Source organism: Berghia stephanieae, chromosome 6 (genome assembly GCF_034508935.2).
Source record: "Berghia stephanieae isolate SIO BIC M18660-M18661 chromosome 6, UCSD_Bste_1.3, whole genome shotgun sequence".
NCBI lineage: Eukaryota > Metazoa > Mollusca > Gastropoda > Nudibranchia > Aeolidiidae > Berghia > Berghia stephanieae.
Window position 1 is genome coordinate 19,208,690 of NC_088365.1, and position 27,500 is coordinate 19,236,189.

Here is a 27,500-nt window from a genome sequence, read left to right on the forward strand (position 1 = left end):
AAGAAGAGTATTACTGAAGATGAAAGGGGTTTATTTACAAAAATGAGAGAGAGAGAGAGAGAGAGAGAGAGAGAGAGAGAGAGAGAGAGAGAGAGAGAGAGAGAGAGAGAGAGAGAGAGAGAGGAGGGAGGGGGAGGGGATGATGTTATCAACACACCATATTATTATGATTTAACTCTCTCCTTACCAGACATTTTCAGAATTTTCCCTGAAACTTCACACCCACCCAACACAAAAATAGATTTTTTTTCTTACTCAAACAGAAAAGGAACCAGTACACAACATTGTCCAGTGTAATTTTTATCGCTAGAACAAAATATTTTCTTTATAATTTGTGATGTAGGTACAAAGGAAATCAGAATGAGAAAACTGTTGGTTGGATGTGATATCCACCCTTCCAACTCAAGCACTCTCAACTTTAATAATTAATTGTTAGCTGGATCTTATATATCAGGCGGTCATCTATCTAAATAATAAGAAAACTAGAAACCGTACGTTGATCTCAATATTATATTTCGTTTTGGTGAGTCTGAGGACTACACATTTTATCGGGTGGAATTTGAAGTGCAATCATGGTGCGAGTGTGTCATTTATGTATTTCATCGAAAATTAAGTTTTGGTGCCTTTGTTAAATTATTGGAAAGAAAATGTCCCCACGTGATCGGGATCACAGTGCCTCTCCTTAACATGATCAAGTTGTTGGGGGGGGGGGGGGGGGGAACTCGCATACGCCAATTACGGAGAGTAGACACCGTTTCACAGATTCTGGACCTTGGTCGATTGGCAACAACTTCTGATTGTCTACCCAAACTAACAACACGTTTCCACTCTTATGAACCGTCATGAAACATCCGGCTGGTCACCTTGCAATAATATTACATTACAGATGCACCACGTCTATCGAATAAATGGTCGGCGCCGCCAGTTTCATTGAAGCAGATTTGCCCAGACTTATTTAAAGGCTATCAGTCTTTACAGGAGTGGTCATGTGAGTGAATATACATCTACCCGTGATGCTCATTGTCCAAAGCGAGCACTGTATTAAATGTGTAGGCCTATGATCCACATTAATTTAACCCTCTCCTTACCAGTCATTTACAAGATTTTCCCCAAAACTGCACATCCAACTAACACAAAAATATATTTTTTATCACTCAGACATAATAGCAGTAAATTCATGCGATACACAGAGTTTCTTTAGCACAACATGCTCTACAACATTGTTCATCTTCTTTAAATTTTATGCTGTACAAAAGAAAATTGATTAAGAAAAAGGTTGGTTGTATCGTAACGAATGTGACGATTTTCCTATAGTTGGTAAGGAGAGGGTTAAAGCGCTAGTTGTGTTCCGTCTTCAGTCCCATCATGACGTCCTACTCCAGTCTAGGACCAGGGAAAAAACGTTGCGGAAATTCTGAAAGGTTTCGAGACTGCGTCCATGATACGCGATGACTCCACTCCTTATCTCTCCTCTATTTCGTTGTCTGTGAATATCTGACTCTTTCGCTCTCCCTGTCTGTCTTTACTCTCTCTCTCTCTCTCTCTCTCTCTCTCTCTCTCTCTCTCTCTCTCTCTCTCTCTCTCTCTCTCTCTCTCTCTATCTATCTATCTATCTATCTATCTATCTATCTATCTATCTATGTATCTCTATATATCTCTCTTTCTCTCTCTCTCTCTATCTATCTATCTATCTATCTATCTATCTATCTATCTATCTATCTATCTATCTCTATATATATATATATCTCTCTCTCTCTCTCTCTCTCTCTATATATATATATATATATATATATATATATATATATATATATATATATATATATATGCTAATGGAGGACCCGCAATATTTGCAAGAAATTAAAGGCTATTACAAACAGGCACTCATCTATTTTACTGATTTTACTACATACCATACTGTGGAAATTAACATAGATCAAGACTAATCGTTTGAGCCATCAACGATCAAGATCGGTTTGGTCTAAAGTGTGTAGGTGTGCAGCAGATGAAGTTGACTCTGCCACACCTCTCCTTCGAAGATTACACTGGCTGTCTGTTGAGAAAAGGGTCAAATTCAAAGCATGTGTCCTAGTTTATCGTTGTCTGGAAAACACTGAACTCCTAAAGAAATATTCGACAATCTGACCTTTGCGTTCTTCCAATGATACCACACATTTGGCTATCCCACGCATTCGTACATAGGCGGGAACATTTCACAGAGTACCAAAGGATCCAAATCATTGTTTTGTCTTTAAGAAATCCTTGAAAACGTTTCTTTTCTGATGTCATGTATACTTTCTATATTGTTTTTTTTTTTTTTTTTGTTTGTTTTTTTTTTTTTGTATTTTTTTTTAAAATCCCAGGCCAACCTATTTATGACCCTTTTAATTGGTAGTTGGATTTAAGTTCAACGTGTTAGATATTGGGGCAACGAAATTATTAAAGAGCAATGTTTTCTTTCATTCTTCATTACAATCAATATGGCTAATAATAATGCCAACGCAAACGCCAGAGAAAGCACCTAGAGATACAAAAGTTACGAGAGCCGGAAATTCCGATTGGGTTGTGTCATGAAGTTCTCTCGTACCGTTTGTACACCTGAGGCTGTGTACATCTTCATGATTAAAACAAATTAATACAAGAAAACATAAGACATGTTTGAAGAGACGAATTAGTCTAAACTGCTAATGTAATTTTAAACATTTTTATACAACTGTATTGTGTAATTGATATAGATCTAGACGAATCTTTTGAGCCGTCAGCGGCCAAATTATGGCAGATCCGAAGGCCAAAGGTCAAATTAAAATATCATGGTTATACCCCACCAGATATTCTAAATAACCTTTTGAACCCACGGGCAATGGAATAACCCCTAATTTAAGAACGGTTTGAAAGTTACTCGTATATCAGTCTGTGAAAAATAGTTTTATAATCTTTAGATTTGCCAGTAATTCTGTGCTGGATCATAACAAATTTAGCATTGGCGATACGGACCAATATTGACCCCAAACCCTATTCTTTTTTTAAAAAATAATTTAAGAATAGATTAATCTCCTTATTATTATCATCATCATCACCAACACCATAATCATTTTAGCTTTATTGTATTAAAGTAACATTCTACCCCCCCCCCCCCCCTTCCCTTCCTCTTCATTTTCCCGATCAAATTTAGATAAGTTTGTAAAACATGAAGAACAGTTCATCGCATAAAGTAGGCCCGCTATTCCATTTTCGGAGATAAAGATAAAGAGAGTAAATCTGACTCATGAATGAACAACAGAAAACAAACGATGTTTCGGCCTTTGGCATTTTTCAAATAAACACAAAATACATATGTATGTAACGAGAACTAATGAGAACATTACTCTACATTTTCCCCAGGTAGTGGAGGCATACAAAAGACTGTTGTGGGTGATCGATCAAAAACATTTCCCTTCGGATTATGAACCACCAACGTCATACACTGTGTTGGTAAGTCAATGAAGCGCACGTCACATCATTCATTACTCTCTACTTTGAAACTGGGATTTATAGATAGTTCCAAGTTGACGTCACTCAGGTCTTTGTTATTGTTTTTTTTTTTTTTTGCCATCCGCGTTTATGAGTAATTCTCACTAAATTGTATTAACCAGACAAAAAACGATCATGATCACACACAGTTTTGAAAGTTTTGTGTATTGGCCAGTCATACTTCCAGATCGCAATGTTGTGAACTGCTTAGCCAAGCGCATACTATCTATAGATAGTATGCGCTTTGCTTAGAAGCTCATAACTTAACCAGACAAAAAACGATCATGATCACACACAGTTTTGAAAGTTTTGTGTATTGGCCAGTCATACTTCCAGATCGCAATGTTGTGAACTGCTTAGCCAAGCGCATACTATCTATAGATAGTATGCGCTTTGCTTAGAAGCTCATAACATTGCGATCCGGAAGTATAACGGACTAACACACAAAACTATGTGTAACCATGACCTGGATAATACACTTTAGTGAGTGACGTCCTCGAAAGAGGAGAGCTAACGCTACGTCGTAGCTCCTCTTTCTAGGGTGACGTCAACTTCATTCTATCTATAGATAGTTCTAAGATGACCTCACTCATGTTTTTGTTATTGTTTTTTGCCATCCGTGTTTATGCGTAATACTCACTAAAGTGTATTAACCAGATTATAAACCTTCAAGGTTACACACAGTTTTGTGTGTTGGCCAGCTTTACTTCCGGATGACAATGTTGTGAGCTTCTTAGCCAAGCGCTATCATAGATAGTATGCGCTTGGCGAAGAAGCTCATAACATTGCCATTCGGAAGTATAACGGACCAACACACAAAACTGTGTGTAACCATGAACGTTTATAGATAGTATGCAGATGACGTCAATCAGGCCTTTGTTATTGTTTTTGCCATTCGCGTTTGTGAGTTGTTCTCACTAAACTGTATTAACAAGACTATAAAAGTTCATGGTTACACAGAGTTTGTGTGTTGGTCCGTTATACTTCCGGATGGCATTTAAAATGGCTGGTTAATAATAATAATAATAATAATAATAATAATAATAATAATAATAATAATAATAATAATAATAATAATAATAATAATCTTTATTGTCCAAATTAAAGGCAATTCATGTGAGGTAAACAATGCTCAGTTTGGTTCATGGTATGAACATCAACACATTTACAAATACAGACACAGCCATACACGAACATACACGCTTGCACATTGTTTCTACACATGTATACAAAAGAAATGAGCGTACATACAAACACATATACATACATACATACATACATGCAGACATACATACAAACCAGCATATCATCGTATATGCATGCCTACATTCATACATACATACATACATACATACATACATACATACATACATACATACATACATACATACATACATACATACATACATACATACATAAACACAGACACACACACAGACAGATAGAACGATACGATATATTTGCTGGGACAGCAGATAACCATATTATAAATATAGTGTCTTATATTAAGAAGAAGATGGCAATAATTGTGATGATGATGATGATGATGATGATGATGATGATGATGATGATGACTACGATAATGATGATGATGATGATGATGATGATGATGATGATGATAACGACGGCGGCAATGTCGATGATGATGATTCACGACACTGCTTCTCGTTATTTTCATTAAAAACAATAACAAAGTGGTGAGTGACGCCAACTTATGCACACATCGGTTATGTTGCTGAGACTGGGAAAAAAAATTACTCAAATATCGATATGATACATCGATATAATATTATTATAATTTGTTTTATAGAGCAGTAAAGTTAGGTGCCCCAAACGTAAACAATAACAAGTTGCTAGTGATTTCCGTTAGGGACCGGAATAATTTACGCACAATATAGGTCTCCCAATGTTGTAGTTTGAGTTGTAGGCAATACACTTTCAGTATTGAAAATATGTTTACATAAAATCTAACAGTTGCAGAAATAATAATATAAGGCTAAATTATTATGAAAATCAGGCTCCGAATAATTCTCGTTTTGTTCACAGCAGCGCAATAATTTGCTCTGGTCTAAAAATAGATAGACTGTAACTTTTGATAAATTTTAGAAAATTTTACCTTTTGTTCCATAAAATATCCATATCTAGACATTATTTGATGCATGATCGAGTATTTATGAATATGTGTTTCTTTTGCCACCTAACAGCCAAATTTTAAAGGTTATTTTTTTCTATTATTTACATTGGAACGTGAGCTGTCAAGACAGGAACATGTGGTTTGCCATGTGCTTCTCGACCTTTGTTTACGTTTGGGGCAGCTAACTTTACTGCTCTATTTGATAAAGGGTGGGAAGGGTGGGGAGGAGTGGAAAATGAAAGTAGAATAATTTGAGACCAAAATTGATTTTCAATTAAGAAGATTTTCAGTAGTTTGTTTACCTATGTGATTTGCCTTCGGCTTCGGAGCTGCAAAACAATTAGATATCTGTCTATATTTATACGTCTCTAGACAGGTGTGCCTGTTAGAATTAAATCCAGTGTCTTTTAGAAGTCAGACAAAGTGACGGATCCAGTCATGAAAGGAAATAAGTTAAAGATTCGGAGGTAAATTTCAAGTAGGAACAATTATTATGTTGGTCGAGACTCAGGGAGAGACTAAGTAGGCACTTTGATAACTCCAGTCCAGTGGCCGCCGATAGGCTCACTGTAAGGTGAAACTCGTTTTTTGGAACTTTATTTTTGACCCTTTACTGATTTGGTCACCATGGCGTTATTTGTGAACCTATGTGACTAACTTTGGTATCATTATAAAGGGCACAAAACAAGCTTTCTAACGGTGTATTTAATTCTTAATTCCTGATTGTATTTCTCAGAAAGCTTATGTAATAAAAATTTATAAATTTTTGAATTATAAGAACTTTTTAAATTATGGATACATTTTAATTATACTTCATACATCGATAGACAATTAATTGAAGAATATCTCTGCCAAATTTCATCAAAATTGATACACTCGCTCATTATTTTATTTTTTCCGCCATCAACCCCACTTTTTAGGACAAAAACCTCATATTTTTCCCCCTTTTCATTTATCCTTAATTTTTTCCATACTTTCCATCCATAAAAATGATTTATATGAAAATAAAGCTTATTTTCTGACCAATAAAATGATACCTAACACTTGCCAATTATTTTTTAATTGAAACAAAACTACTGAAAACAATAAGTGGGCCATGTTGACTGTAAAACTCAAAATTTCCCGATCCCCGCGAGATGCTGGTTTTGAGGCAGCAGTGAGATCACAGATTCTCTCTGTAAAATTGACAAAAAATTTCAATAGAAAAATATAAATAACTCTGGAACCGTAGGTCGTAGAGAAACAAATAAGATATCAAATTTTATGTTTTTTCAAGTCCCATCCCCCTGACTGAGTCAAATCAAGATATTTTGAGTTTGAAAATTTTATCAAAGTGCCTAGACTAAGACGCGATCAGGGCATGTTTATTTTTTCCTTTTTTTTTCTTATCACCTATCAATTGTAATTGTAGGCAGTGACCACTGTATTTCTGGTGTTTTGGGCTGTCGCAATCATATTGCAAAAATTTAAGTTGAAGATCTTGCCACATCATCTTGACAATATTTTGAAATTATAATGAAAATTAGACAAAAAGGACCCACTCTGATTACAAAAAAAAAAAAATAAAAAAAAATAAAAATAATAATAAAAAAAAAACAAACAAAAAAAAAACGTTTGACCTAAGAAAGTCTTGTAAACAGTTTTCCCATTCTGTTGAATACATACATTTAATTTTTAGGTCTTATGTTTGTGACGCATTGTTGTCTTTGCTGAGAAATATTTTACAAAACACTAAAATGCTATAATGTGTTGCTATTTATGTGTAATTCATTGCTTACTAAAAGAGATGTGTATTGTTATATCTTACTAATGCATCAATTGTGTAAAGAATATATATTTATACATGTATCTGCATTCCTGAGATATTTTTATATTCCTTTCATTTACTTCCAAAGCTTTATGAGCTCAACTTTCATCTTGGTCTTGCCTTACAAAGATTGGGGATGCACAAGAAATCCATTGAACATTACACACAGGCAATCAAAGTGGTTTCTATACCAAAGGTAAACGTTGATATTACTCACAAATAATTTCTGAACATCAAATGGTTCTTTTTCAAAATTTCTTATCATTATTTTAGTTTTGTTGGTTTAATTTTTTCTTTTCTTTTTTTTTTAATGTTTTTTTTTTTATTTAAATTTTTTTTGTAGACATATACAAGACTCATAAGTAAAATAAAAGAAGGCACACAATTTTATTTTTTTTTACTTTAAAAATGGTCCCTATGCCATTGACGTTTATCTCAATTTTTCAAACATAGAATCGAAGCAACAATTTGCTTGACACTGTCTGAATAGAACAAACTCCATGTCAGAGTAGTTTCTACGAGATGCATTAAAAATTCGTAAAGAAAATTGAAAAGTCCATCTAGGCTTCCATGGTTAGATTGAGATTCTTCTAATCAATATTTTGATCACATGATCCCATCCACCATGTCAAGATAAACTCTTTTGACGGATAGTCATCAAAAAGGAAAAGGAAATTAAAAGGAATGGAAAGAAGGGTTTGTGTTGTTCATTCATGAGTCAGATTTACTCCTTTTATCTTTATCTCCGAAAGAAGGGTTGCTCAATGAAGATGAAGGAGGTAAAACACAGGACTGTTGCATGCAATTGTTATAGTATATGTCAAACTAATGATACACGTTCAATTTGTAAAATATTGTCACAGTTGTTATGGGCAACGTCATATCTGTCTCATTTGGTGCATTGGTTCTAAGTTGCTGGCATTTACCTTATTCTGTATTTGAAAAAAAAAACAAACACTGGAAAGGCTTTGCAGTTGTGGTTATTATAGAGATTGCTCTGATAAAAGTAGTCATCTCAGGGATGATACAATTTTTACTATGAAGATAAACATGTTTGGGGTTAAACGGTCATCCACCATTTTTAGTTTTTTTTTTTTTTTTAATGTTCGATATTCAATATGTTGTCACTGCAATAAAATAATTTTCTTTTCTTTTTCTTTAAAAAAAAATTTTCTTGATCATTTTGACATTGCAGGGTGGTTGTTTAGCTGGTTGTGTGACCAATTCCTGCATGATGACACCTATCTACGCTAGAAGGGCCTTTGCTTACACACAGATTGGTAAATAAACATTAAATAGATAGTCAAATAAGAGTTTTAAGGTCTTTTTCTTTTCTTAGCGAGGTAACCATTCGCTTTTACTAAATGTATCATAATTATTGTTATTATTTTTATTATTATTATTATTATTATTATTATTATTATTATTATTATTATTATTATTATTATTATTATTATTATTATTATGATCATCATTATTATCATCAATTTCTTTTTAAAAATTTTTGGGTTGGAGTTGGGGACGTTCATTCCACAAATCTCATTAAAATATATTTCAATGCTGCCACAATACATATATACTGGCATATGATAGAAATGTGAAAAGCTGTGTATGAAACTGTGCCAGACAAAGCAGATATAAAAATATAAGAAGAAAAATCATCCTGCCTTGACTGACGATCTACCATGGAGAAAGAATTAAAGGAAGCAGGCCTGTCCTGGAATACAGCCACCGCAAAATCAGCTGATCGCAAAAAAAAATGGAGATGTCTGGTGGATGCCCTATGTACCTCAAGGCCCAAAGAGGATTAAGTAAGTAAGTAAATGACTGACGATCGAACCTCACACCGCCTGAATGCCAGTCAGATGTGCTACCAAGACAGAGATTACTTGATAGTTGAGATTTTTGTCCCAATAAATACATCATTGTCAGTCAAATAATGAAATACACAGGATAGGATGGCTAAAGTGACTTCATAGAATTAATATGTTAAAATGCTCCAATTACTGCACATCATTATTAACTAATCATTGTTTCAGGTGATAACACCAGTGCTTTGAGAGATGCAGAATCAGCTGTTGTTTTGGACAACCGAAACCCGGTAATTATTCTCAATATATTACTTTACTCACATTTGTCCATTGATTAGCTCTCCACTATCAAATTAAAGAATTTGTGTGATAATTTTTTATTTGATTTTGTTTTCTGAACTGTCCTGATTTTCTTTTTATTCAGGTCATGAGGGATGAAATTTGAAAGTTTTGAATGTGTTAGAAATCTAGTTAAAATCAAATACACCAAGTTGGATAATAGACAAAATCTACTTAATTGAACCGGTTGGTCTAAAAACCAATCTCAAGGAAATGCTTCGGCTTTTCAATAATTAACAATGGTCTTAGTATGTTTAAAAAACAGCTTATGGTAAATATTAAACATTCATGAGACAGAACACCCATTAGGTTGTCTAGTTCTAGAACAATTTTTATTTTTATACTTTTGTAGATGAAAGTATCGAGTTTAAAAAGCAAAAAACATGATGGAAATGTAGTATTGTTGTTGTTGTTGTTGTTGTTGTTGTTGTAGTATTGTTGTTGTTGTTGTTGTTGTTGTTATTATTATTATTATATATTTATTGGTTGTAAAGAAAATGAGTGTTTTTCGAATTGATTCAGAATCCAAGTTATTAGTAAACAAAGTAAACACATTCTCTCTCTCTCTCTCTCTCTCTCTCTCTCTCTCTCTCTCTCTCTCTCTCTCTCTCTCTCTCTCTCTCTCTCTCTCTCTCTCTCTTTATTTCTCTCTCTCTCTCTCTCTCTCTCTCTCTCTCTCTCTCTCTCTGTCTCTGTCTCTAATTGTCTATGTTTTAGTGAAACATCTCTCATTTTATAATCTTGATTTGGTGATTTTTTAATTGATTGAAAGAGCTTTAAAACTAATCTCTTGAGCTGAACAAAAATGTTAATTACTATTCGTGTTTTGTATTTCAGGATGTCTACTGCATAAGGGCTCTTGTCAGAAGTTGTAGAAACGAAGATAAACTTGTAAGTTACGAAATTTAGATAATAAAAAATTTGTGAACTCTGAATTGCAATTTGTTCAAGCTACATTATATCATTTTGGGCCGTTATATATTTAATATGTATACAAGGTCATTTTCATGGAAATAATGTAACATGATTTTTTTGTGGAGACTTATATGATGAAATTAAGAATTCTGTGATCTGACGAATTACTAATACCTTTCAGCATTTCTTATGATAATTGTAACAAACAGGCCCTGTTATGATGATTTTTGTTTGTTTGTTGTTTTTTGTTTTTTTTTTGTCTTGACCCAAGAAGAGTAACAATAGCACATTTAAGATTGTATAGCGAGTGTTATTTGTATTACATTACAATAGTGGATAATTTGAAATGAAAATCAAGTTCAGGTGCTGGTATTAGTATAAAATAAATTTACCACATTTATCTTATTCCGGAATACACATATTATCATAGATTCGAGTAGGAAGATGAATGTCAAATGTTTTACTCAATTTGCAAACCCCAAATAATGAACTTGAGACTTTGAGGTTTAAACTGCAGTTCTTCTGTTTTCTATGAAGAGAAAAATAAAGTGAGTAGATGTGACTCATATATAAGGGAACGACGCGTTGTTCCCTTATATATGAGTCACATCTACTCACTTTAATTTTCTCTCCATTTTACTGACTCATTTAGGCACCTCTAGCTTATGTTTTCTAGAGAGACATGCTAATCCTTTTACCGATGTTGTCTGATGATCAGATCTTTCCTGATTCAATTTTATAGTTATGCTGTGGAGTATAGGATCAGCTTTACAGGCCATACTTACTCTCAAAAAATGTATTTTAGGCAAATTTAGCAGAAGACCAAATATTTTACATTTGCTCTAAATATTGATATGTCTTAGATGCTTTCATTAGATTGTGATTGTGATTTGAAATCTCTTGCTCAATATGTACTCACACAATCATCTAACTGTATATATATATATATATATATATATATATATATATATATATATATATATATATATATATATATATATATATATATATAATTACTATAAAATATTTCATATAATAGTAGTATCCGATACAGTTAATGTTAATGTCGTTTTTGTCTCCCACTGTCATTTAATTTGAACAGGCTCTGATAGACTTAGACTATGCCCTGTCCTTCAACCCTAATCATGTTAGTTGTTTGGTAGTGAGAGGTGCTATCACAAGACCTTGGGTAAGTTAATGACGACAATAATTGTCATGGTCATAATAATCTTCACCATCCTCATATCCTCATCATCATCAACATCATCATCATTATCATGGTCAATGAAAGAGATTATTATGAAGGTTATTCATTAGTTTTGTATTTCTTAGCTGTAGCTTCAGTGATTATCATTTTTTTTTCATGACACAAACACTGAAAAGCACAAGCACATTCAGGATGTCATATATTGATTTATGAAACATAACTGCATCTTAAAGGAACAATTTAATCAGTCAGACTTAAACACTTGGAAATTGGCAGTGATTTTGATTCATAAATTTTGAAACTTTAGCTTTAAGATTTTAGATGATAAAAAAAAAATAAGGGAAAAAGATTGCCAAATCTAAAGAGGATGAATTGGAAAAAAAAACAACTTTAAAAGACAGTTGTTGCAAAGCTAAGTAGTAGATCTCATACAAGGAACTTTTGAATGTAATGAATTTAAGCATAAGAAGGAAAGTAAACATTCTATAACCGACTATAACAAATAATAAACAATAGTGACAAGGAAATATTACATAGTATTTTTATTTATGTAGCACCGCAGTCAATAAGCTTCTGGACTGAGTCTCTGATAAACAGTTAACCTCTAATATTATTCTTTGATGTCACCATTTTGTGCAGAGAGATAAATCCTATGAATAAGGGAGGTGTTGATTGATTGTCAATTAGGCTGCATTAGTCTCAGGTTTGAAACTTTGAGTACTGTAATAAGTTGGTTCCTAATGACAATATTTAACTTAATGAGCAGACGTTATCTATGTTAAGGATCGGTTCTTCTATTTTAGATAAATCCAATAGTTTAATTGGCGCAGTTATATTAGAATCATTTGATTTTAATGATTATTGCAAATTAATTGGAATGATAGTTCACGCATTCTCAATAATTGACATCTAATGTATGAATTTGCACTATAGTCTGTTGTTTAACACAGTTTGCACACAATGTGAGTACCCAGAAATAAAATATAAAAGTGGCAAATTTTAAAACAGAGGAGATTTTATATGATAGTTCATTATTTGCTGAGCATTTAGGTTCATTCAAATTAAACAATTAGAACATTAATCAATGTGTACCGATGGTTGTCTAAACATAAAATAAGTATTGTCCCATTAAATATTTGATTACAAAATCCTTACTATGGTACAATAAATTATAATAGATGCAATCTGCAGAACAGATGGGGCAGCCATATGAATCATCCTAATCGATAAGAGATTCAGTCTTCATCCGTAAGAGGCAGAATCTATTGCATTCACACAAATTGATATCCCATGCATTCTTTTACTCAATTTCGGATAAAGTCAATATATCTTAAAATAAACAAATTTTGCAGTCCGAAATTGTTATCTTTAAACAGGCTACATTGTAACTTATATTGTACCCAATCCTGAAGATACTGGCTCTAGGTGCTTTTCACATAGTGTATCCCATCATGCATCTCTAGAGTTGAATAGATTCCTTTTTTACCTTTTTCACGTTATATCTTGGTGGATAAAATGCGACTTACACTAGTGTTTTTGTTTGGGCCGTCACAGATGATGATGATAACGTGTTTCATATCCCTGTTTAAAGATGTGGTTGTCTCTCACGTTAAAAGTCAATGCAATTATTATCTTCAATTTTGATTAAATGATCAATTCACCCTTTTCATTTCACATCACATGACTGTTGTAAACCATTTGTTTTATTTTTTAATGGTAAGAACCACTCATTACAACTTGTCACTCAAAGTCATATTTATGCACATACAAAAAAGCCTTTTATTTTTATTCTTATTAATGAAATAATAATTTTGTCTCTTAATCTTATTACCTATCTTTTAATAATGAAATATTTTAGTTAAAGCTAAAGTACAAACATTCAAAAAATATTTTTAAACAATTGCACAAAGGTTTGCTTTCTTATACTTATGTACACAAAATAACAATTGTGGTACAATGGTGGTTGCCTGAATGCCCTGTGGTTGGGAAGCAGTAAAAAAGGGCATTTAAGTGGAGCTTACGTTTAGACGAAGATAATCAAGAGAGAGATTAATGAATGTGAACATTTATCAAACATTTCATCTGATTCACAATGATCAATGCATTCTACAATGATTTTATTGGTTTTCACAGCAGTATGTAACTAGATAAATATTGATTCTAATAAATACTAAATTAGCAAAAGAAATACTTCATTTCATAAAGTACAAGTCACCTTTTAGTCATCCTTTTTGTACTAGTACTTAAAAATATCGGTCAGTGTCTATAGCTAGATTCATGTCATAGTGATTGATATGTTTTAAATGTCTTACCTAAAGACTTAACACCAAGACCAGAGTTTTCTGATCATTATTACCCACCTGGTCACTGACCATGCTCAACATCAGCTTGGCTATATTATAAGACAAGAAATGATACTGCTCGGCCGCTGACAGTTTTTACCGACACGATGTTACTGTCGGTGCAATCAGATCAAAATTGATTTTTTTTGCAAAATATGTGTATAGAGAGATAGAGAGATAGAGGGAGGGGGGGGGGGGGGGGAAGAGAGTTTGTGTGTGTTTGTATGTATACATACAACTTATTTATGCGATTTTTAAAAACAGGGATCAATCCTTCATTGAGATTTGAACTTTTAACAACAATACTTCATTCCATGAGAGTATCAAATTAAGAGATTAAGGAGCAGGCACCAGTGTAAGATAAAGAATTGAAAAAGTGTGTATGAAAAGTGCCAGACAAAGCAAGAAAGAAAGATACAAGAAAAAAATCATCCCAAAAAATCAGAGACCTGGTGGAGAGGGGAATGATGGAGAAATGTCCAATGAATTGATAGTTAAATGGGGTAGTGTTATTAGATGTCAAACAAGACTGTCTCAAATTGGAGTGGATCATTTCTTTTGACCAATTGTGTTACAAAGTCTTTTTCTTTCTTTATTCATTTTGTTGGGGTTTTCTTATTGCCAAACTTATCATAGTGGGGCAGTTAGGCAAAATCCACTTTATAAAATAGGCTTTAAGGGTTGTATGTTATAGAAAAAATGTCTCTGTTTTACCAAATTAGCGATATTCAGACAAAACATGCATTAAAGTCGTGGGCATTAGGCAATCACTACTGTGCACTGTATTCACTTCAAAATTTATTGAAGCACTTCAGCTTAAATTATACCAGTATATCAAATGATTAGTCTTTTAAAAGCACCATGTAACCATGTTTCTCGTAGTTTGTTATTATTGCTGAAGAGGATTTAAAATGGAAAAAAAAATTTACCATTTGTTTGTTATAAAGTTATAATTTGTTAGAAATATAATATATTTACATTGAATTCTATTTTAACATCACATTGGTGTTCCCTCAGTCTCCCAAATTTCCTGGAGACATTCCTCGACTGAATAAATATTTGAGGAAGGTAAACAACATTGCAAAAATGTAATATCTTTTTCATAACCGGTGTGTGGAAAAGGCCTTTGTTAATAGCATGTTAATTTTCATTTTCTCGTCTCCATTAATCAAAACTTTGTTTTTTCTTTTATTCTTTATACTTTTCATTTCTTTTAATGTGTGGAATGCAAATGCTGATTTTTATGAAATCAATATCTCCTTACGTGTTGATGCATGTAAAGTAAGCGTAATTTATGACATAGTTGAAATAGAAAAAAGAGGAAGATTGGTTTGGAATATGGACACACAGTAATAGTCATAAGTGTCAACTCATTGCTTCAACTTAGATATTAGTTCTGTTCAGAGCATGCAATTTAAGAATATTTTAAGACTTTTTTTCATTTGAACATTGCTACAATCTGCCACTTAATTCCTGCAATTTTGTTTTTAAAAATGGAAATTTTTATTCACTACATTGGGATTATATTCCGAGTCCTGCATCTTTCATCCCCGACACCTGTTTTGCTTTCATAAATTTCTATAATATAATTTAATTTCAGTGCATGATTGAAGCGTTGACTCTTTTCTATCAAAAGCTGACCCTTTTCTTTCAGGAGTAAACTTTATCATTTTTTGTAATTAATAATGCACGCAGTAATCCTTCAGGAATATAAGCATCGTGGTTATAAAGTTAATTCACTTTTCTGTTGTGTAAAATTAACCCTGAAAATTACTTGCTATCCTTTTGTTAAAATGCTAGTATAATACAAAGTTTTGGAGTGGACAGGGGGGTCAGAAATATAACTTACTCTACAAAAAGTTGAACCATCATTTTGCTGTATAGTCCCTATTTAGTTGATGAACACTTATCAAATCATACTCAAAGACTATTTTCTATTGTATTACTTTCTGGTCTTGTGGTATAAAACTTGCTTTTGGACCGTTAGGTCTTGGTTCAAGTCCCACTCTTTACGTTTCTCAAAACTTATTTTTGGACCCTGTCAAATCTTGACCTAATGAAATTGGTATGGGTAATTGTATGAAATCTTGCACGGCTTTGTATTCTTGTGGCATGATACTCAGCTTCTGATCTGTAAGTCCCCTGTTTGAGTCCCACTTTGGTGGTGCAAAGTTAAGTCCCTGGAAAAGACCTTTTACTCTCATTTCCGTACCATATTCAGGTGTAAAAGGAGTACCTGGCTGGTAACAATGTTATCTTTGTTGAAAAAAAAAAATTATAATAGTGCCTCTCATCCTACATGCTCAGTATTACCATTAGCTTTGGACCTCTTGTAAAGTGCTTTGAGCATATTTAGTGTATTGTTATACTTTTTTTTTTTTTGGATTTAACATTGGGTGCTGCTTTGTAAGTTTGTTTATTTTTCTGATTAATGTTTTTGCTTTTAAAAATGTGGTAAGTTTTTAAAATTATTGATTATTATTGTTTTAAACATTGATATGATGTTCAACAGGCTTTCCAACTGACATTAGACCTTTCCATGTCTAACACTTTTTATATACTTATTTGTCAGAACTTCCGTTTTTCTTTAAAAATATACATTCTCATGTATTTCAATAATAAGCATTATTTCTATTGCCATGAATTCTGGATAAATTTTGGAAAGAAGAAATTAACTTTACCAAATGTATAGAGTTTATGTGTGCTTTAACATTGTAATTGACATTCAAACTTTAGATTCATGATAATTGATGATGTCAATGAATTGCACAAAAGACAAACAAGAGACAAACAAACAAAAAAACAGCAAATGTTGTTGTTTTTGCTTTATCGCAGTGTCATTTTAAATATATATTATATATAACTGTTTTATGCTTTTAATCATTAATCCCAAATTGATCTAGATGAATTATTGCAGGCCACCTAATTCTATTGCATGCCATATTCTTCCTACATTATAAAAAAAAATTAACTTATCATTAATTCGTTCATAAACTATTCTTAGACAAATTCAATGTTTTTTCCATGTCTTTCATTATTTCTTCAACGACTTATTGAAATCAGATTTCAAAATATTATCATTTTAGTTTGGTAGCAGAGATTAAAACTTCATGATATCGTATTTTTGAGAGGACAACTTGAAATGTGTTTTTAGAGTGAATAGTAAATCATTGGTCATTAACTGATTTGTTATAATTCCCAAATTTTATGTAAATATTTAACTATATGACTGAGTGCATGAAGCGCTAGAGGTATTTCTGTTCAACCCTTTTGTTTTATATAGCATTGTATTTTAACAGTTTTTTAACATATATACTTTCTCCTCTGTAAAACTATTTAGTTGTTAATGTTGATTTTTTCCTCAACTTTTCTTAAATCATAACTTGGCTTTGTACAGTATTTTTGACGGCCATTGATTGTTATAGTGATCCAAAATCTAACAAAGTAATTGTTTGATTTGAGAATTCAGTCCACTCCGGATAATCCCAACACCTTGAGATCAGCGAAAATGTTGCAACTAACGGAAGTTGACTTTCCTGTCCACTATTGCAACATTTTACACTTATATGATAAAATCAAACCACTTGTTGTAAACATTGCTCTTATTCCACCACAGACTGAGCAATTTGATTGAAACCAAAACCATATGGCAGCTCTGTAAAGATTGTGGCAAGCAAAATCCGTTTTGATGCACACTGACATTTTATTCAGTTTAGATTAACTTTCACTCTTTTGTTCTCAATATTTGTAAGAATCAAAGAGATTAGCCATGATGAGAGACAATAAGCTCTTACCAAACCCATTGGTCACAATGCACAGTTGTCAATCCCAAAATAAAGGATATTGCTCAGTGTCTTGTTACAACTGTCACTGTTACCTGCTGTCTAGATTATGCCCAGCCCCCTCGCCTCCTATCTAATGGTCACAGATGACCTCACAAACCCATACTGCAAAGCCCCACCCTCTTTTGTCTCTAATAGGATGTAGCATTAAACCCCACCCACTCTCTATTCTTCAACTGTCATGATTTCACCGACAATGAAAATTAATCATGAGATTTTGTTTGTTTGATTTCTTGAATTTTTTTAGGTCAAAATTTTTTAGCGATTAACCAAAGCCTGTTGCAATTGACCAGTGACTTTTATATAGAATTAAATCTGTTTCTTGGGAAATGTTGCAATTAACCGACAGGTACGATAAACCGAGTTGCGATTATCCGGAGCGGACTGTACATAAAATCAATGTCTCTTTTATACCTAAACGTTAGCATTTTACATCTCTCTAACAAAATGTTTAAACAGGCTTTTTAATTCTGATTTTTAAAAAGATTTGAATAATGTTAACGTAATACTTCAGCATTTAAACTTTAATTTGTCTTTTCTGAATGGACCCAAGCAAAGTCTTTCAAAAAAGTATACAGTACCGAGCGGTTACATCAGCAAGGCTTAGATCGACATGACATCAAAGTCCCATTTTGTTCTTGTTATATATTGAATCGTGTTTGATACAAATATGGTACGAAAAGTGCTCGACATGTAGTAATGGAGCGAATTATTATTTAAAATATTTACCACAATGTTTGGGGCAGTCTACATCGATGTTTCAGGCTTAATTTGCCATCTTCAGGACTGAGTGTTTTGTTGACTGTTGTTGTTTCTTGAAGTGGTTCCGGTTTGAAGTTAATTAAGAGGAATTTGCGCCGATGGGGACACTTTCCGTAGATCTCATTTTTCATGTTGAGTGTGGCTTCATGAGGTTGTTTGATATATATATATATATAATTAGATCCAATAAATGACATAAATTTTACCATTTTTATGATTAAACTGATATAGTGATCAATATTGACAGTAATTGGACGAAAAGAAAACCTGAATATAATTTATAATTCACTAACGTTATCCTGCTGTGAGATAAAATACAATATCAAATGAAAATGTGACATTATTAACACATTGCCTGAGGACTACATCGTCATTGATCAGAATGTTGAGGTCAGCAGTAAAGTCTCAGTCAACGCCTTAGGCTGGTTGTTGATATTATGACAAGAACACCTTGTGCGAAGTCAGATGAAGATAGGTACTGTCCTATTGGAACTGGTTTCCAGCCCATACCACAAGAGCAGCTATCATGACCCTATGCTGCATTGCACTAGGGGCCACCAAATCATCCAGATTGACTTCCCTTGCTGTTATCTAGCATTTTCCTTTTTTTTCTTCCTTTCATCTGTTGGAAGGACTGATATATCGACATGATGCTTATATTAACATGTTCAGTCCCAACAATTTTGATATATACATCCTCAGCTGTACATTGATCATTTAAATTCAAATTCTGAGTGAGGTTTCAAATAACTCAAAATGAAAAAAAGAAAAATGAATCAGAAAGGATGGTGCTAAATACCAAATGCATTAAGTATAAAATTAATGAGAGAAGACGAATCAAGAACTAATGTTTTTATGGGGTTTTTTTCTACTCAGGCTGAGAAGCTAAATCCAGATTCTCAATCATATTTCAATGTGGACAGTTTTAACCATCCATGTGTACAAGACTTCTATGACAGGTAAGATGTATTTTTAAATGTCATTTTTTAAACTCACTGAATCCTAGAGATTTATGCTACTTTTCAAAATTGGAAAAAAATGTATTAAAGATGAGCATGTACATAGAGAGTTTTATTCAACTACCATTAACATGTAAAAATTAAAAACATTAGCTTAGAAACTAGATTTACGCCTATCTATAATTTGTGTCAGAAAAATGTAATAAATAGGCATGGGGTAAAAGTAACCTTGCTTAACTACGGATATAGTCGGTGTTAAGTTGAGTGAGTTAAAACACTAACTTACAACATTGAATTTGCTTGGCAGACTGGAAAATGAGAAAAAGATATTTTCTCATAAAACTCTCTTTCCCTTTTTGGGGAGAAAACCAATGACGTGTTTACACTCTTTAACTGCTTCACTGTATCTTTCAATAACTAATAACGCTTTGTTAAATTGGTTAAAGCTATCTCTTGGTTAATTTTGTGATCAGTGTTATTCAACACAGAAACTATATTTATATTGGGTTTACAAATCATCTTCCATGTTATTTCTGTACGGCTGCATCTCAATAATCAAGACCTCAGTCGAGAATTATTTTTTTAAAATTAGTACAAAAGCAAAAGAAAGAAAGAAAGAAAGAAAGAGAAAAGAAAAGAAGGAAAATAGGAAAAAATAAATTCTCTTTATTCACCATGAAAAAAATACTAAGGCGACCCAACTGTCAGCAGTTTTGCCAAGCAAATGGTACTATATTTATTTCTTGCTCAAGAAAAAACAAAATACCAAGAATGTGATGTGAATCTGAGTCCTACAGGTGGTAGTGCAAAGCTTTGTGATAGACTAGTGTCTTATCCGGAGGGTAGCAAGCAATTGCTATTTTCCATTTCATGCTATAGAAAGCGGGATAAACTCCGTCTGTATGGGCCTAATGGCTGTAAAAGAATACTATGTTTTGTCGACCAAAGGGTTCAAATGTAGTTTCTTTAATGTTTTCTATATTTGATTTTTTTTTGTTTTTTTTTACTTCGGCATTTTCTCTTCATTGCTATGCAATTTTTGACTATCCACAGAATGCTGTTCACATTACTTGTGCCTCACACAATGACAGAAATCAATCTCACACCAGATAAACCCAGCAAGAAACAGATGGGTATGTAGATAAGATGTGTTGTATTAAATATTAAGATGATAAAAATATCTAGGTGTGTTGGAAAGATCTGTTGTTTTATACATGAATATTATAACATTAAGGAAATAGAAAGATATAAATCAGAGTTCAAATATGTGGACAAATTTGTATATTTATTTAGTCAGACTTTCAATGTTTGCCTCAATTCTTTGTTGCAAGAAGATGTGACTTATATTTAATTTTTCTCAATTTGAAACTCTTCTCAAACTTAATGAACATCATTTTCAAATCTAGTTAACCATTTATTTTAATCATAGATTCCAGTCCTGAGCTGCGTCGCAGTGGATCTAGTCATTCTGTCAATTCACACAATGGGTCACCAACACGTATGGGGTCTCCGACTGAGAAATTGGATCCATTTCGATGTGGAACACCGTCTGTTAATGAAAATCGTCTTTCTACACGGAGAAGACTCGACTATGGTGAAGCTGTGAGAAAACACAATTCAAGACCAAAAACAGCTTCAGAATACATGGGTAAATCGCTCTTTTATTTTTTTTCGATATTCTATTTTTGTTTTATTATTCTGCTCAATTTGTTTTAAGATGTATCAATGCAATGATGCAAAATGGCATCACCTCTCCATTTGTGATTCTTTTTTTTTCTTCATATATCATAGATCTAAATCGCCTCTGTTGGTAGATTTAGCCATATCATTTATAAACTTGTGAGGATGAAGTACCCTACATAGAATTAACAATGTTATAGGATGAAGATAAAGATTGTTTACGTCAAAGATGTAAAAAAAAACATACTTTTTTTTTTTTAAACTGCAAGTAGTTCAGAAATATATGTAGCAGGGGCAGGTACAACTGATATTGCCATGCAAAATTGTTTTAAAATGGGTTGTTTAGGCGATGACATGAAAAGAATCCAATTTTTTTTTCTAACCCTGATTTAAAACATGAAATAACAATGATTGAGCAATGCCTGAAACAGACATTGAAAATTGCCCTGGATGTAGTCTACAACTGAGCTCAGACAACGCTGTTATTGGCCAGAGGTACTCATTTTACACCTGAGTATGGTGAGATAATGTGAGTAAAGAGCCTTCTCCAAGGACTCAACTATGTGCCAAGCGAGGCTCGAACCCAGGACCTTCCGATCCAAAAGTGACATAGCCGCATAAAACCGAAGAAATGACCAAACCATAAAAAATGCTGAAACAAAAAGAGTTTGATACATTAATTTTTTCTCCTTGTAAACATAGATGTTTTATAAGTACTAATATCTTATCTATCACTAAATTGAAAACTTCCTGATACTATATGCTATTGACCTCAAACTATACATTCATATTAACTTGAGCACCGTTTAATGATTTAAATATTGTGTGTCACTATCCCTGGGTAAGGTGTTATCTTTTCAACTTATGACTCAAGAGAAACAATTTTATAATTACAAGCAACTATAATATTCATGAAGAAGGATAACCCCACGATATATTTCACATCTTTTTAGTCTTAATACTTGAATCAAAATACGTATAAACAAAAATATCTTATCACACCTCTTGACTTGCGGTTTAACTAGGATTCACATTTTTAAAAATAATTTTCTCTTGAATTCATTACCGATGCGATTTGTAAAGTTCTTGTTCTTTTTATATTACATTCTTACTCTTACTCAGCTGTACTAGAGAAGGAGAGACGTAAAAGAATGGAAGCTTCAGCTCGAGCACAGTCTGCCAGTCTGGCAAGTCGTAAGATTTCATCAGAGAGTCGGAGTGTCCGATTTACTACAACAGCATCTTCATCATCAATTGAAAGATGTCATTCATCGCAAAAGTCAGTCGACAGATCATCAACAACTAATTCCAGTGGTCGTACGACTAAGACTAGAAGTACTAAAGCATTTGTGTTTGAGACACCCAACAATTATTCTATTCCCGTGAGTAATATAAATGTTGCTGCTCGAAGCTCGAAGAAATAAATAATAATGTGAAATTTAATGTAAGCTTCAATTTAATTACAAAAACAGATCAAATGAACATTTCAGGTTTCCCCTTTATCAACAAAACAGGATGACTGAAACACTACAGATGAATTAGATAATGTGGTAATGGCGTAGTTAAGATGAATAAACAAAACATTGGTTGGCAGGAAATAGTATGCTCCTTTGTAAGGAAGCACAAATTAAAATAGAAAACTAAATATTTCTAAAAGGTGCGCAATTAATTAAAGTGAAAAGAAAGGAGGCGGAGAGGAACGGTGTAATGCAGTTTAGAAAGTGAAATATAAAAACGTGTAGACTTGTTGGAAAATAAATACAATGGAATTGAAAATAAATACAAAAAATAATAAATAAGGGCTGTCGGTATAAGTATAATCATTAGTGTCAGCAGCAGCAGCAGAAGGAACAGTAAGTACTTTTAGAGACTGTCTACATGTAATTGGGTTAATGTGAAGTTGATTTTATGCAACTTAAAGGAAATGAAATGTGGGATATAAAAAAATGTGCAATAGGTTGTGTCTCATATCCATAAAGATGATTCATAGGCTCTTCTTTGGATTGCATTTATTGTTACTTATTTTCACATACAGTTCAAATTTTGGAATAAAGTATTATACTCGTAACTGTTGCTGTGTCAATTTTCGGTTCCCTTATTTTTGCAGGTTTAGGGGTATCTTTTATAAAGTATTACTTGTTAGACTCATCTTTAAGCTTTTATAATCAATCTCTGGATCTGTCAAGTGGCTCTGCGGTTTGCTAGACAAAATTACAGACTCGCCTACAAATCGGCAAGTTTGATTTTATTTTGTCTGATCCACCTTTTTAACCCAGCAGGAGTAGGTTTCATAAGTCTTATTCAAATCAGGTAAGAACTATTTTTGGCTAACATCCTAAACAAAGGGTAGCAAGTAATACAAGACAGAAACAGAAACTCTAGCCAAGTGGACCCCGTGATTCCTAAGATCTTTTTTTAAAACCATTGTACTGCCTTGCGATAGATTTCAAATCAAAAAATTTTCACAGTTCAAAATTCATATTTGAGATTTGATTATAATTTTCTGCTCATTTCTTTCTCTTTAATTTAGGTGTTTCAGCCAATGAACATAGCAGACGCACCCCGGATGTACTACAGGTAATAGCTTTAATTCCATTATGATTTTTTTTTATTTTTTTTTTGGTCTGTCTTTGTGTGTTTTTTACAATTTAAAAAAAAAATATTTTAATTTTTTAAATTTTGTACAAGAATAGTTGACGCACATAAAAAAATGAGTCATTACTCGTCTTATAATTTAAATGTACGCTGCACTTGAAGAAATATGATAAATTTTGTGAACTGGTGATGTTTAGAATGGTCATACAATTGTGAATAAGCATCATAGAAATTTGGTATTAATATGTTCTGTTGATGAATTAGTTCTGACCATTTCATAAATTCTTTTGAATTTATCTGCAATGATCAAAGTGAAAGCTGATAAATTGTGTCATCTTTGAAAATACCAAATTTGGGAAAGATGTTGCTTGATGAGACTTGAGGTTATATTTTTTTTTAATTTAACAATATATTTGCTTTTTTAAAATTATTATTATTAAGATTACATAACCGCAAGCGACGTTAGTTGAATTACCATGATTTAAGAGTGGCAAAGAATTGACATAATTTCCGTTATCACCATCTTTTTTTTTTTCCGACAGACCTTGGAGGGGAGACAAATTACCAATAGGGGAAGTAACTCATCCACAGCCATCCCCAGCCTTCTACTGACCCACACATACATTGGATTCAACCAGGAACTTTATTTTCTTAAAATCGACATTCTTCCTGCTGTTTACTCACCCCTAAGATTTGAGGAAAAACTATTTGATCAGTTGATAGTTTCGCAAATTTCAACACATTTTGTTGAAGTTATAATAGCAATAGTAGCAATAACTAAATTTTTCAGCCCAAACCACCAGACTAGAACCACCACCAATCTGTTGTTCTTTTTAAATTCATCCACTATGTTTCCCATGTCATCTCCTTGCTAAATTCTAGTAATAATCCAAATCTTTTCTCATCATTAAACATCACACTACCCTAATTGATGATTTAAACCACTGACCATGACTTAATGGCAATTGTTCCTATTCAATCAAATTTTTCAGTGCAGTCAGTATTTCTTAATGACAATTAAACTTACAACGTTTTAATGCACCATAATGTGCGGCTATGTGGTCTTGTGGTATGACACTCGCTTTCGGATCGAAAGGTCCTGGGTTCAAGCCTCGCTCTGCGTATAGTTGAGTCCTTGGAGAAGGCTCTTTACTCACATTGTCTCACTGTACTCAGGTGTAAAATGAGTACCTAGCCATTAACAGTGTTGTCTCTGTCCCGAACATTTGTAATATCGCCTGTCAGGCGTCATGTCTCGTCCTACATGTTATGTGTTGCTGTTGGCCAGGGACCCCGTGTAAAGCGCTTTGAGCACGTTTAGTGGATATTGCGCTATATAAAAGCTCAAGTTTAATGTAGCTAATGTGAATAGCTTGTGAACATAGTAGTACTTTTTGCCCCAATACCTTGGTTGTAGTTTTCACCAATCTCCAAGCATCACAAGTCTTCATGCCACCCCTATTGACTGGTCATTAATTGCATGATTGCCATTGATTTCCTCTTTTGACTTTATATCAGTCCTTTTAGAATAATGTCTATGGAATCGCCGATTATCACATGATTAGCGCCTTCCTCAATATCTTATCATTATCATTTTTCATCTGGTACATCATTCATATTACCATAAAATAAACCATACAATCACAGGTCATTCGCAGAGAAAAACGATTCTTCTGTTAATTCAATTCTTAAATTAAATTCATTTCCATTTTCTGAAATTCCAACCATTTAATTTTTGAGGACTTTGTTGGATTTTGATATTTTAAAATTATATCACAAAAAGAATTAAAGTAAAAACCAAACTTGTTTTATGGATATTGAAGAAATAGAAAATATGATGAGCTTTTTTTTTTTCAAGAACAAAAATTGAAAGAAAAAAAAAAGAAAAAGATGTTACCGTTTAAATTTTAGTTGGAACTACTAGCAATTGAATTATAACGGTGATTGGGATCTTTTGACCTCAAATGGTGGGCAGGGAGATAACTCCTGCTTTATCTTCTATCCCCTCCTATGTCTAATTTACTTTTCCGGGTTGCTTTCTATCTTTGTCTTGGAATGGGATCACTTTATTTTGAACTAAAATCTTCACCTACCCTGCAAATTAGGAAACCCGGCTAATTATGACCAATTTGGCGGCGATGGGCATTTCCTGATTAGAGAGGTCCCATTTTATTAGTTTTGGGAGATCTCCCTGTTTTGGACAGATAACGCTTTTATTTTTTAAATAATATCGTGTTAGTATTTGAATGTATTCCTCTAAGTAGAATTCTTTGGGACTTGTAGGTGATCTCAAACTAAGTACCTTGAATGGTTTGCTCATGGAATCTACTTCTGTTGCCAATTTTTAACCAGTCCCCATTTTCTTACTCTTTCTTATATGCTTTTAATTGTAAATCTTTGATATTGTTTTTAACCATCCCATTTTCTTCCCTTTACTGGCGCTGAAATGACCTATAAGTGTCAAAAGTGCCCCAAACTCTAAAAAAAAACAAATAAACAAAATTATAAAGGTTGGGAAATTTCCTTGTAATTTTATGGCTGGTATGGTAATTTAAACAAGCTTTGGATTGAACTCATCAAAATAAGGATTGCAGAAATGTTTGATTTGATATCCAAATATTTAAACAATTATATTTTTTACTGTCCTTCAGCGCCATTAGGCCTATGTGCCGGCGTTAATCCCAGTTTCTGTAGCATGAAATTGACAATAACAATTGCTTTGTACCCTTTAGATAGGACTCCAGTCTATCGCAAAGTACTTTCCATCAGATCTAACAGACCCAGCTACCCATTCACTGCTGGGTGAACATGGAAGATAAGCGAGTGCTCTACCCCTGAGTTTTCATACCCTTTGTAATACATTATCAGGTTTGCCAATTAGTATGGTTTCTCATTATAATATGCTTTTAGGTCACAGACATGCAGTCGTCATAACAAAACATTAAAAAATGATCCAATTTGAAGAGTCTTAGGAAATTGTTTCTCCCTAGATGTGGAGCTGAGTGCCAAGGCCGGTGGAAGTCACAGAAATGATAGGCTTTCCTCGCTTTGAGTCTCGATAAATTCAGTGAATTTTAAGTGTGAACTTTGTAATAGTGTAGTTACACGTTTTGAAAATATGATTTTTGGGGGGAAAATATGAAGAAAAAAAATAAGCCCAAATATTGGATGAAATATGATTAAAGTTTTTGCCTGGTTTATTTTGTTTGGTAAGTCTGCATTATGATGTTTATTAATCTGTTGCTAGCAATTAAAATAAATAATAATACCTCCATTTACAGTGAGAATAGAAATTAAACTGATGTGAATTTCTATAAATCAAATAAATATCATTATAGTTATTTATTCATTCTGGGTGGGTTCCTGGCCTCCCATAGTGGGCAGGGATGCACTTACTGTGTCATATATCCGCTTATAGCTTTATTTCCAATTTGCTTTCTGTCTTTGACTTGGAGTGAGATTACTTGGTTTTGTCCTGGCCCTGGCCGGAGTCCTTGGCTGGGAGGAAAACAGTCAAATGCATATTTATTTTTTTGGGATATGATATTTTTTTCCTTGTAAATCATCTCTCTGTTATGTTATATTATATTTGTTATTTTG

At 33.0% G+C, this 27,500-nt stretch overlaps 1 protein-coding gene across 12 annotated transcripts in view; it reads left to right on the forward strand.

Moving 5' to 3' along the window:
- Positions 1 to 27,227, forward strand: part of LOC144974620 (uncharacterized) — a 28,191-nt gene extending 964 nt beyond the window's left edge. For 5 of the 12 annotated variants that reach the window (XM_078917670.1, XM_078917669.1, XM_078917671.1 and 2 more), the window contains exons 3-15: positions 3,379 to 3,468; positions 7,537 to 7,644; positions 8,644 to 8,728; positions 9,488 to 9,549; positions 10,436 to 10,489; positions 11,616 to 11,702; positions 15,080 to 15,130; positions 19,543 to 19,625; positions 20,679 to 20,758; positions 21,055 to 21,273; positions 22,428 to 22,687; positions 23,836 to 23,882; positions 24,443 to 27,227. In XM_078917670.1, coding sequence (XP_078773796.1) covers positions 3,379 to 3,468; positions 7,537 to 7,644; positions 8,644 to 8,728; positions 9,488 to 9,549; positions 10,436 to 10,489; positions 11,616 to 11,702; positions 15,080 to 15,130; positions 19,543 to 19,625; positions 20,679 to 20,758; positions 21,055 to 21,273; positions 22,428 to 22,687; positions 23,836 to 23,882; positions 24,443 to 24,512 — 1,296 coding nt within the window. In that variant the 3' untranslated portion in view covers positions 24,513 to 27,227. Of the gene's footprint in view, positions 1 to 3,378; positions 3,469 to 5,972; positions 6,109 to 7,536; positions 7,645 to 8,643; positions 8,729 to 9,487; positions 9,550 to 10,435; positions 10,490 to 11,615; positions 11,703 to 15,079; positions 15,131 to 19,542; positions 19,626 to 20,678; positions 20,759 to 21,054; positions 21,274 to 22,427; positions 22,688 to 23,835; positions 23,883 to 24,442 lie in introns of those variants that run through there. The other 7 variants (XM_078917678.1, XM_078917677.1, XM_078917676.1 and 4 more) reach the window with 4 other exon arrangements.
- Positions 27,228 to 27,500: the final 273 nt, after the last annotated feature.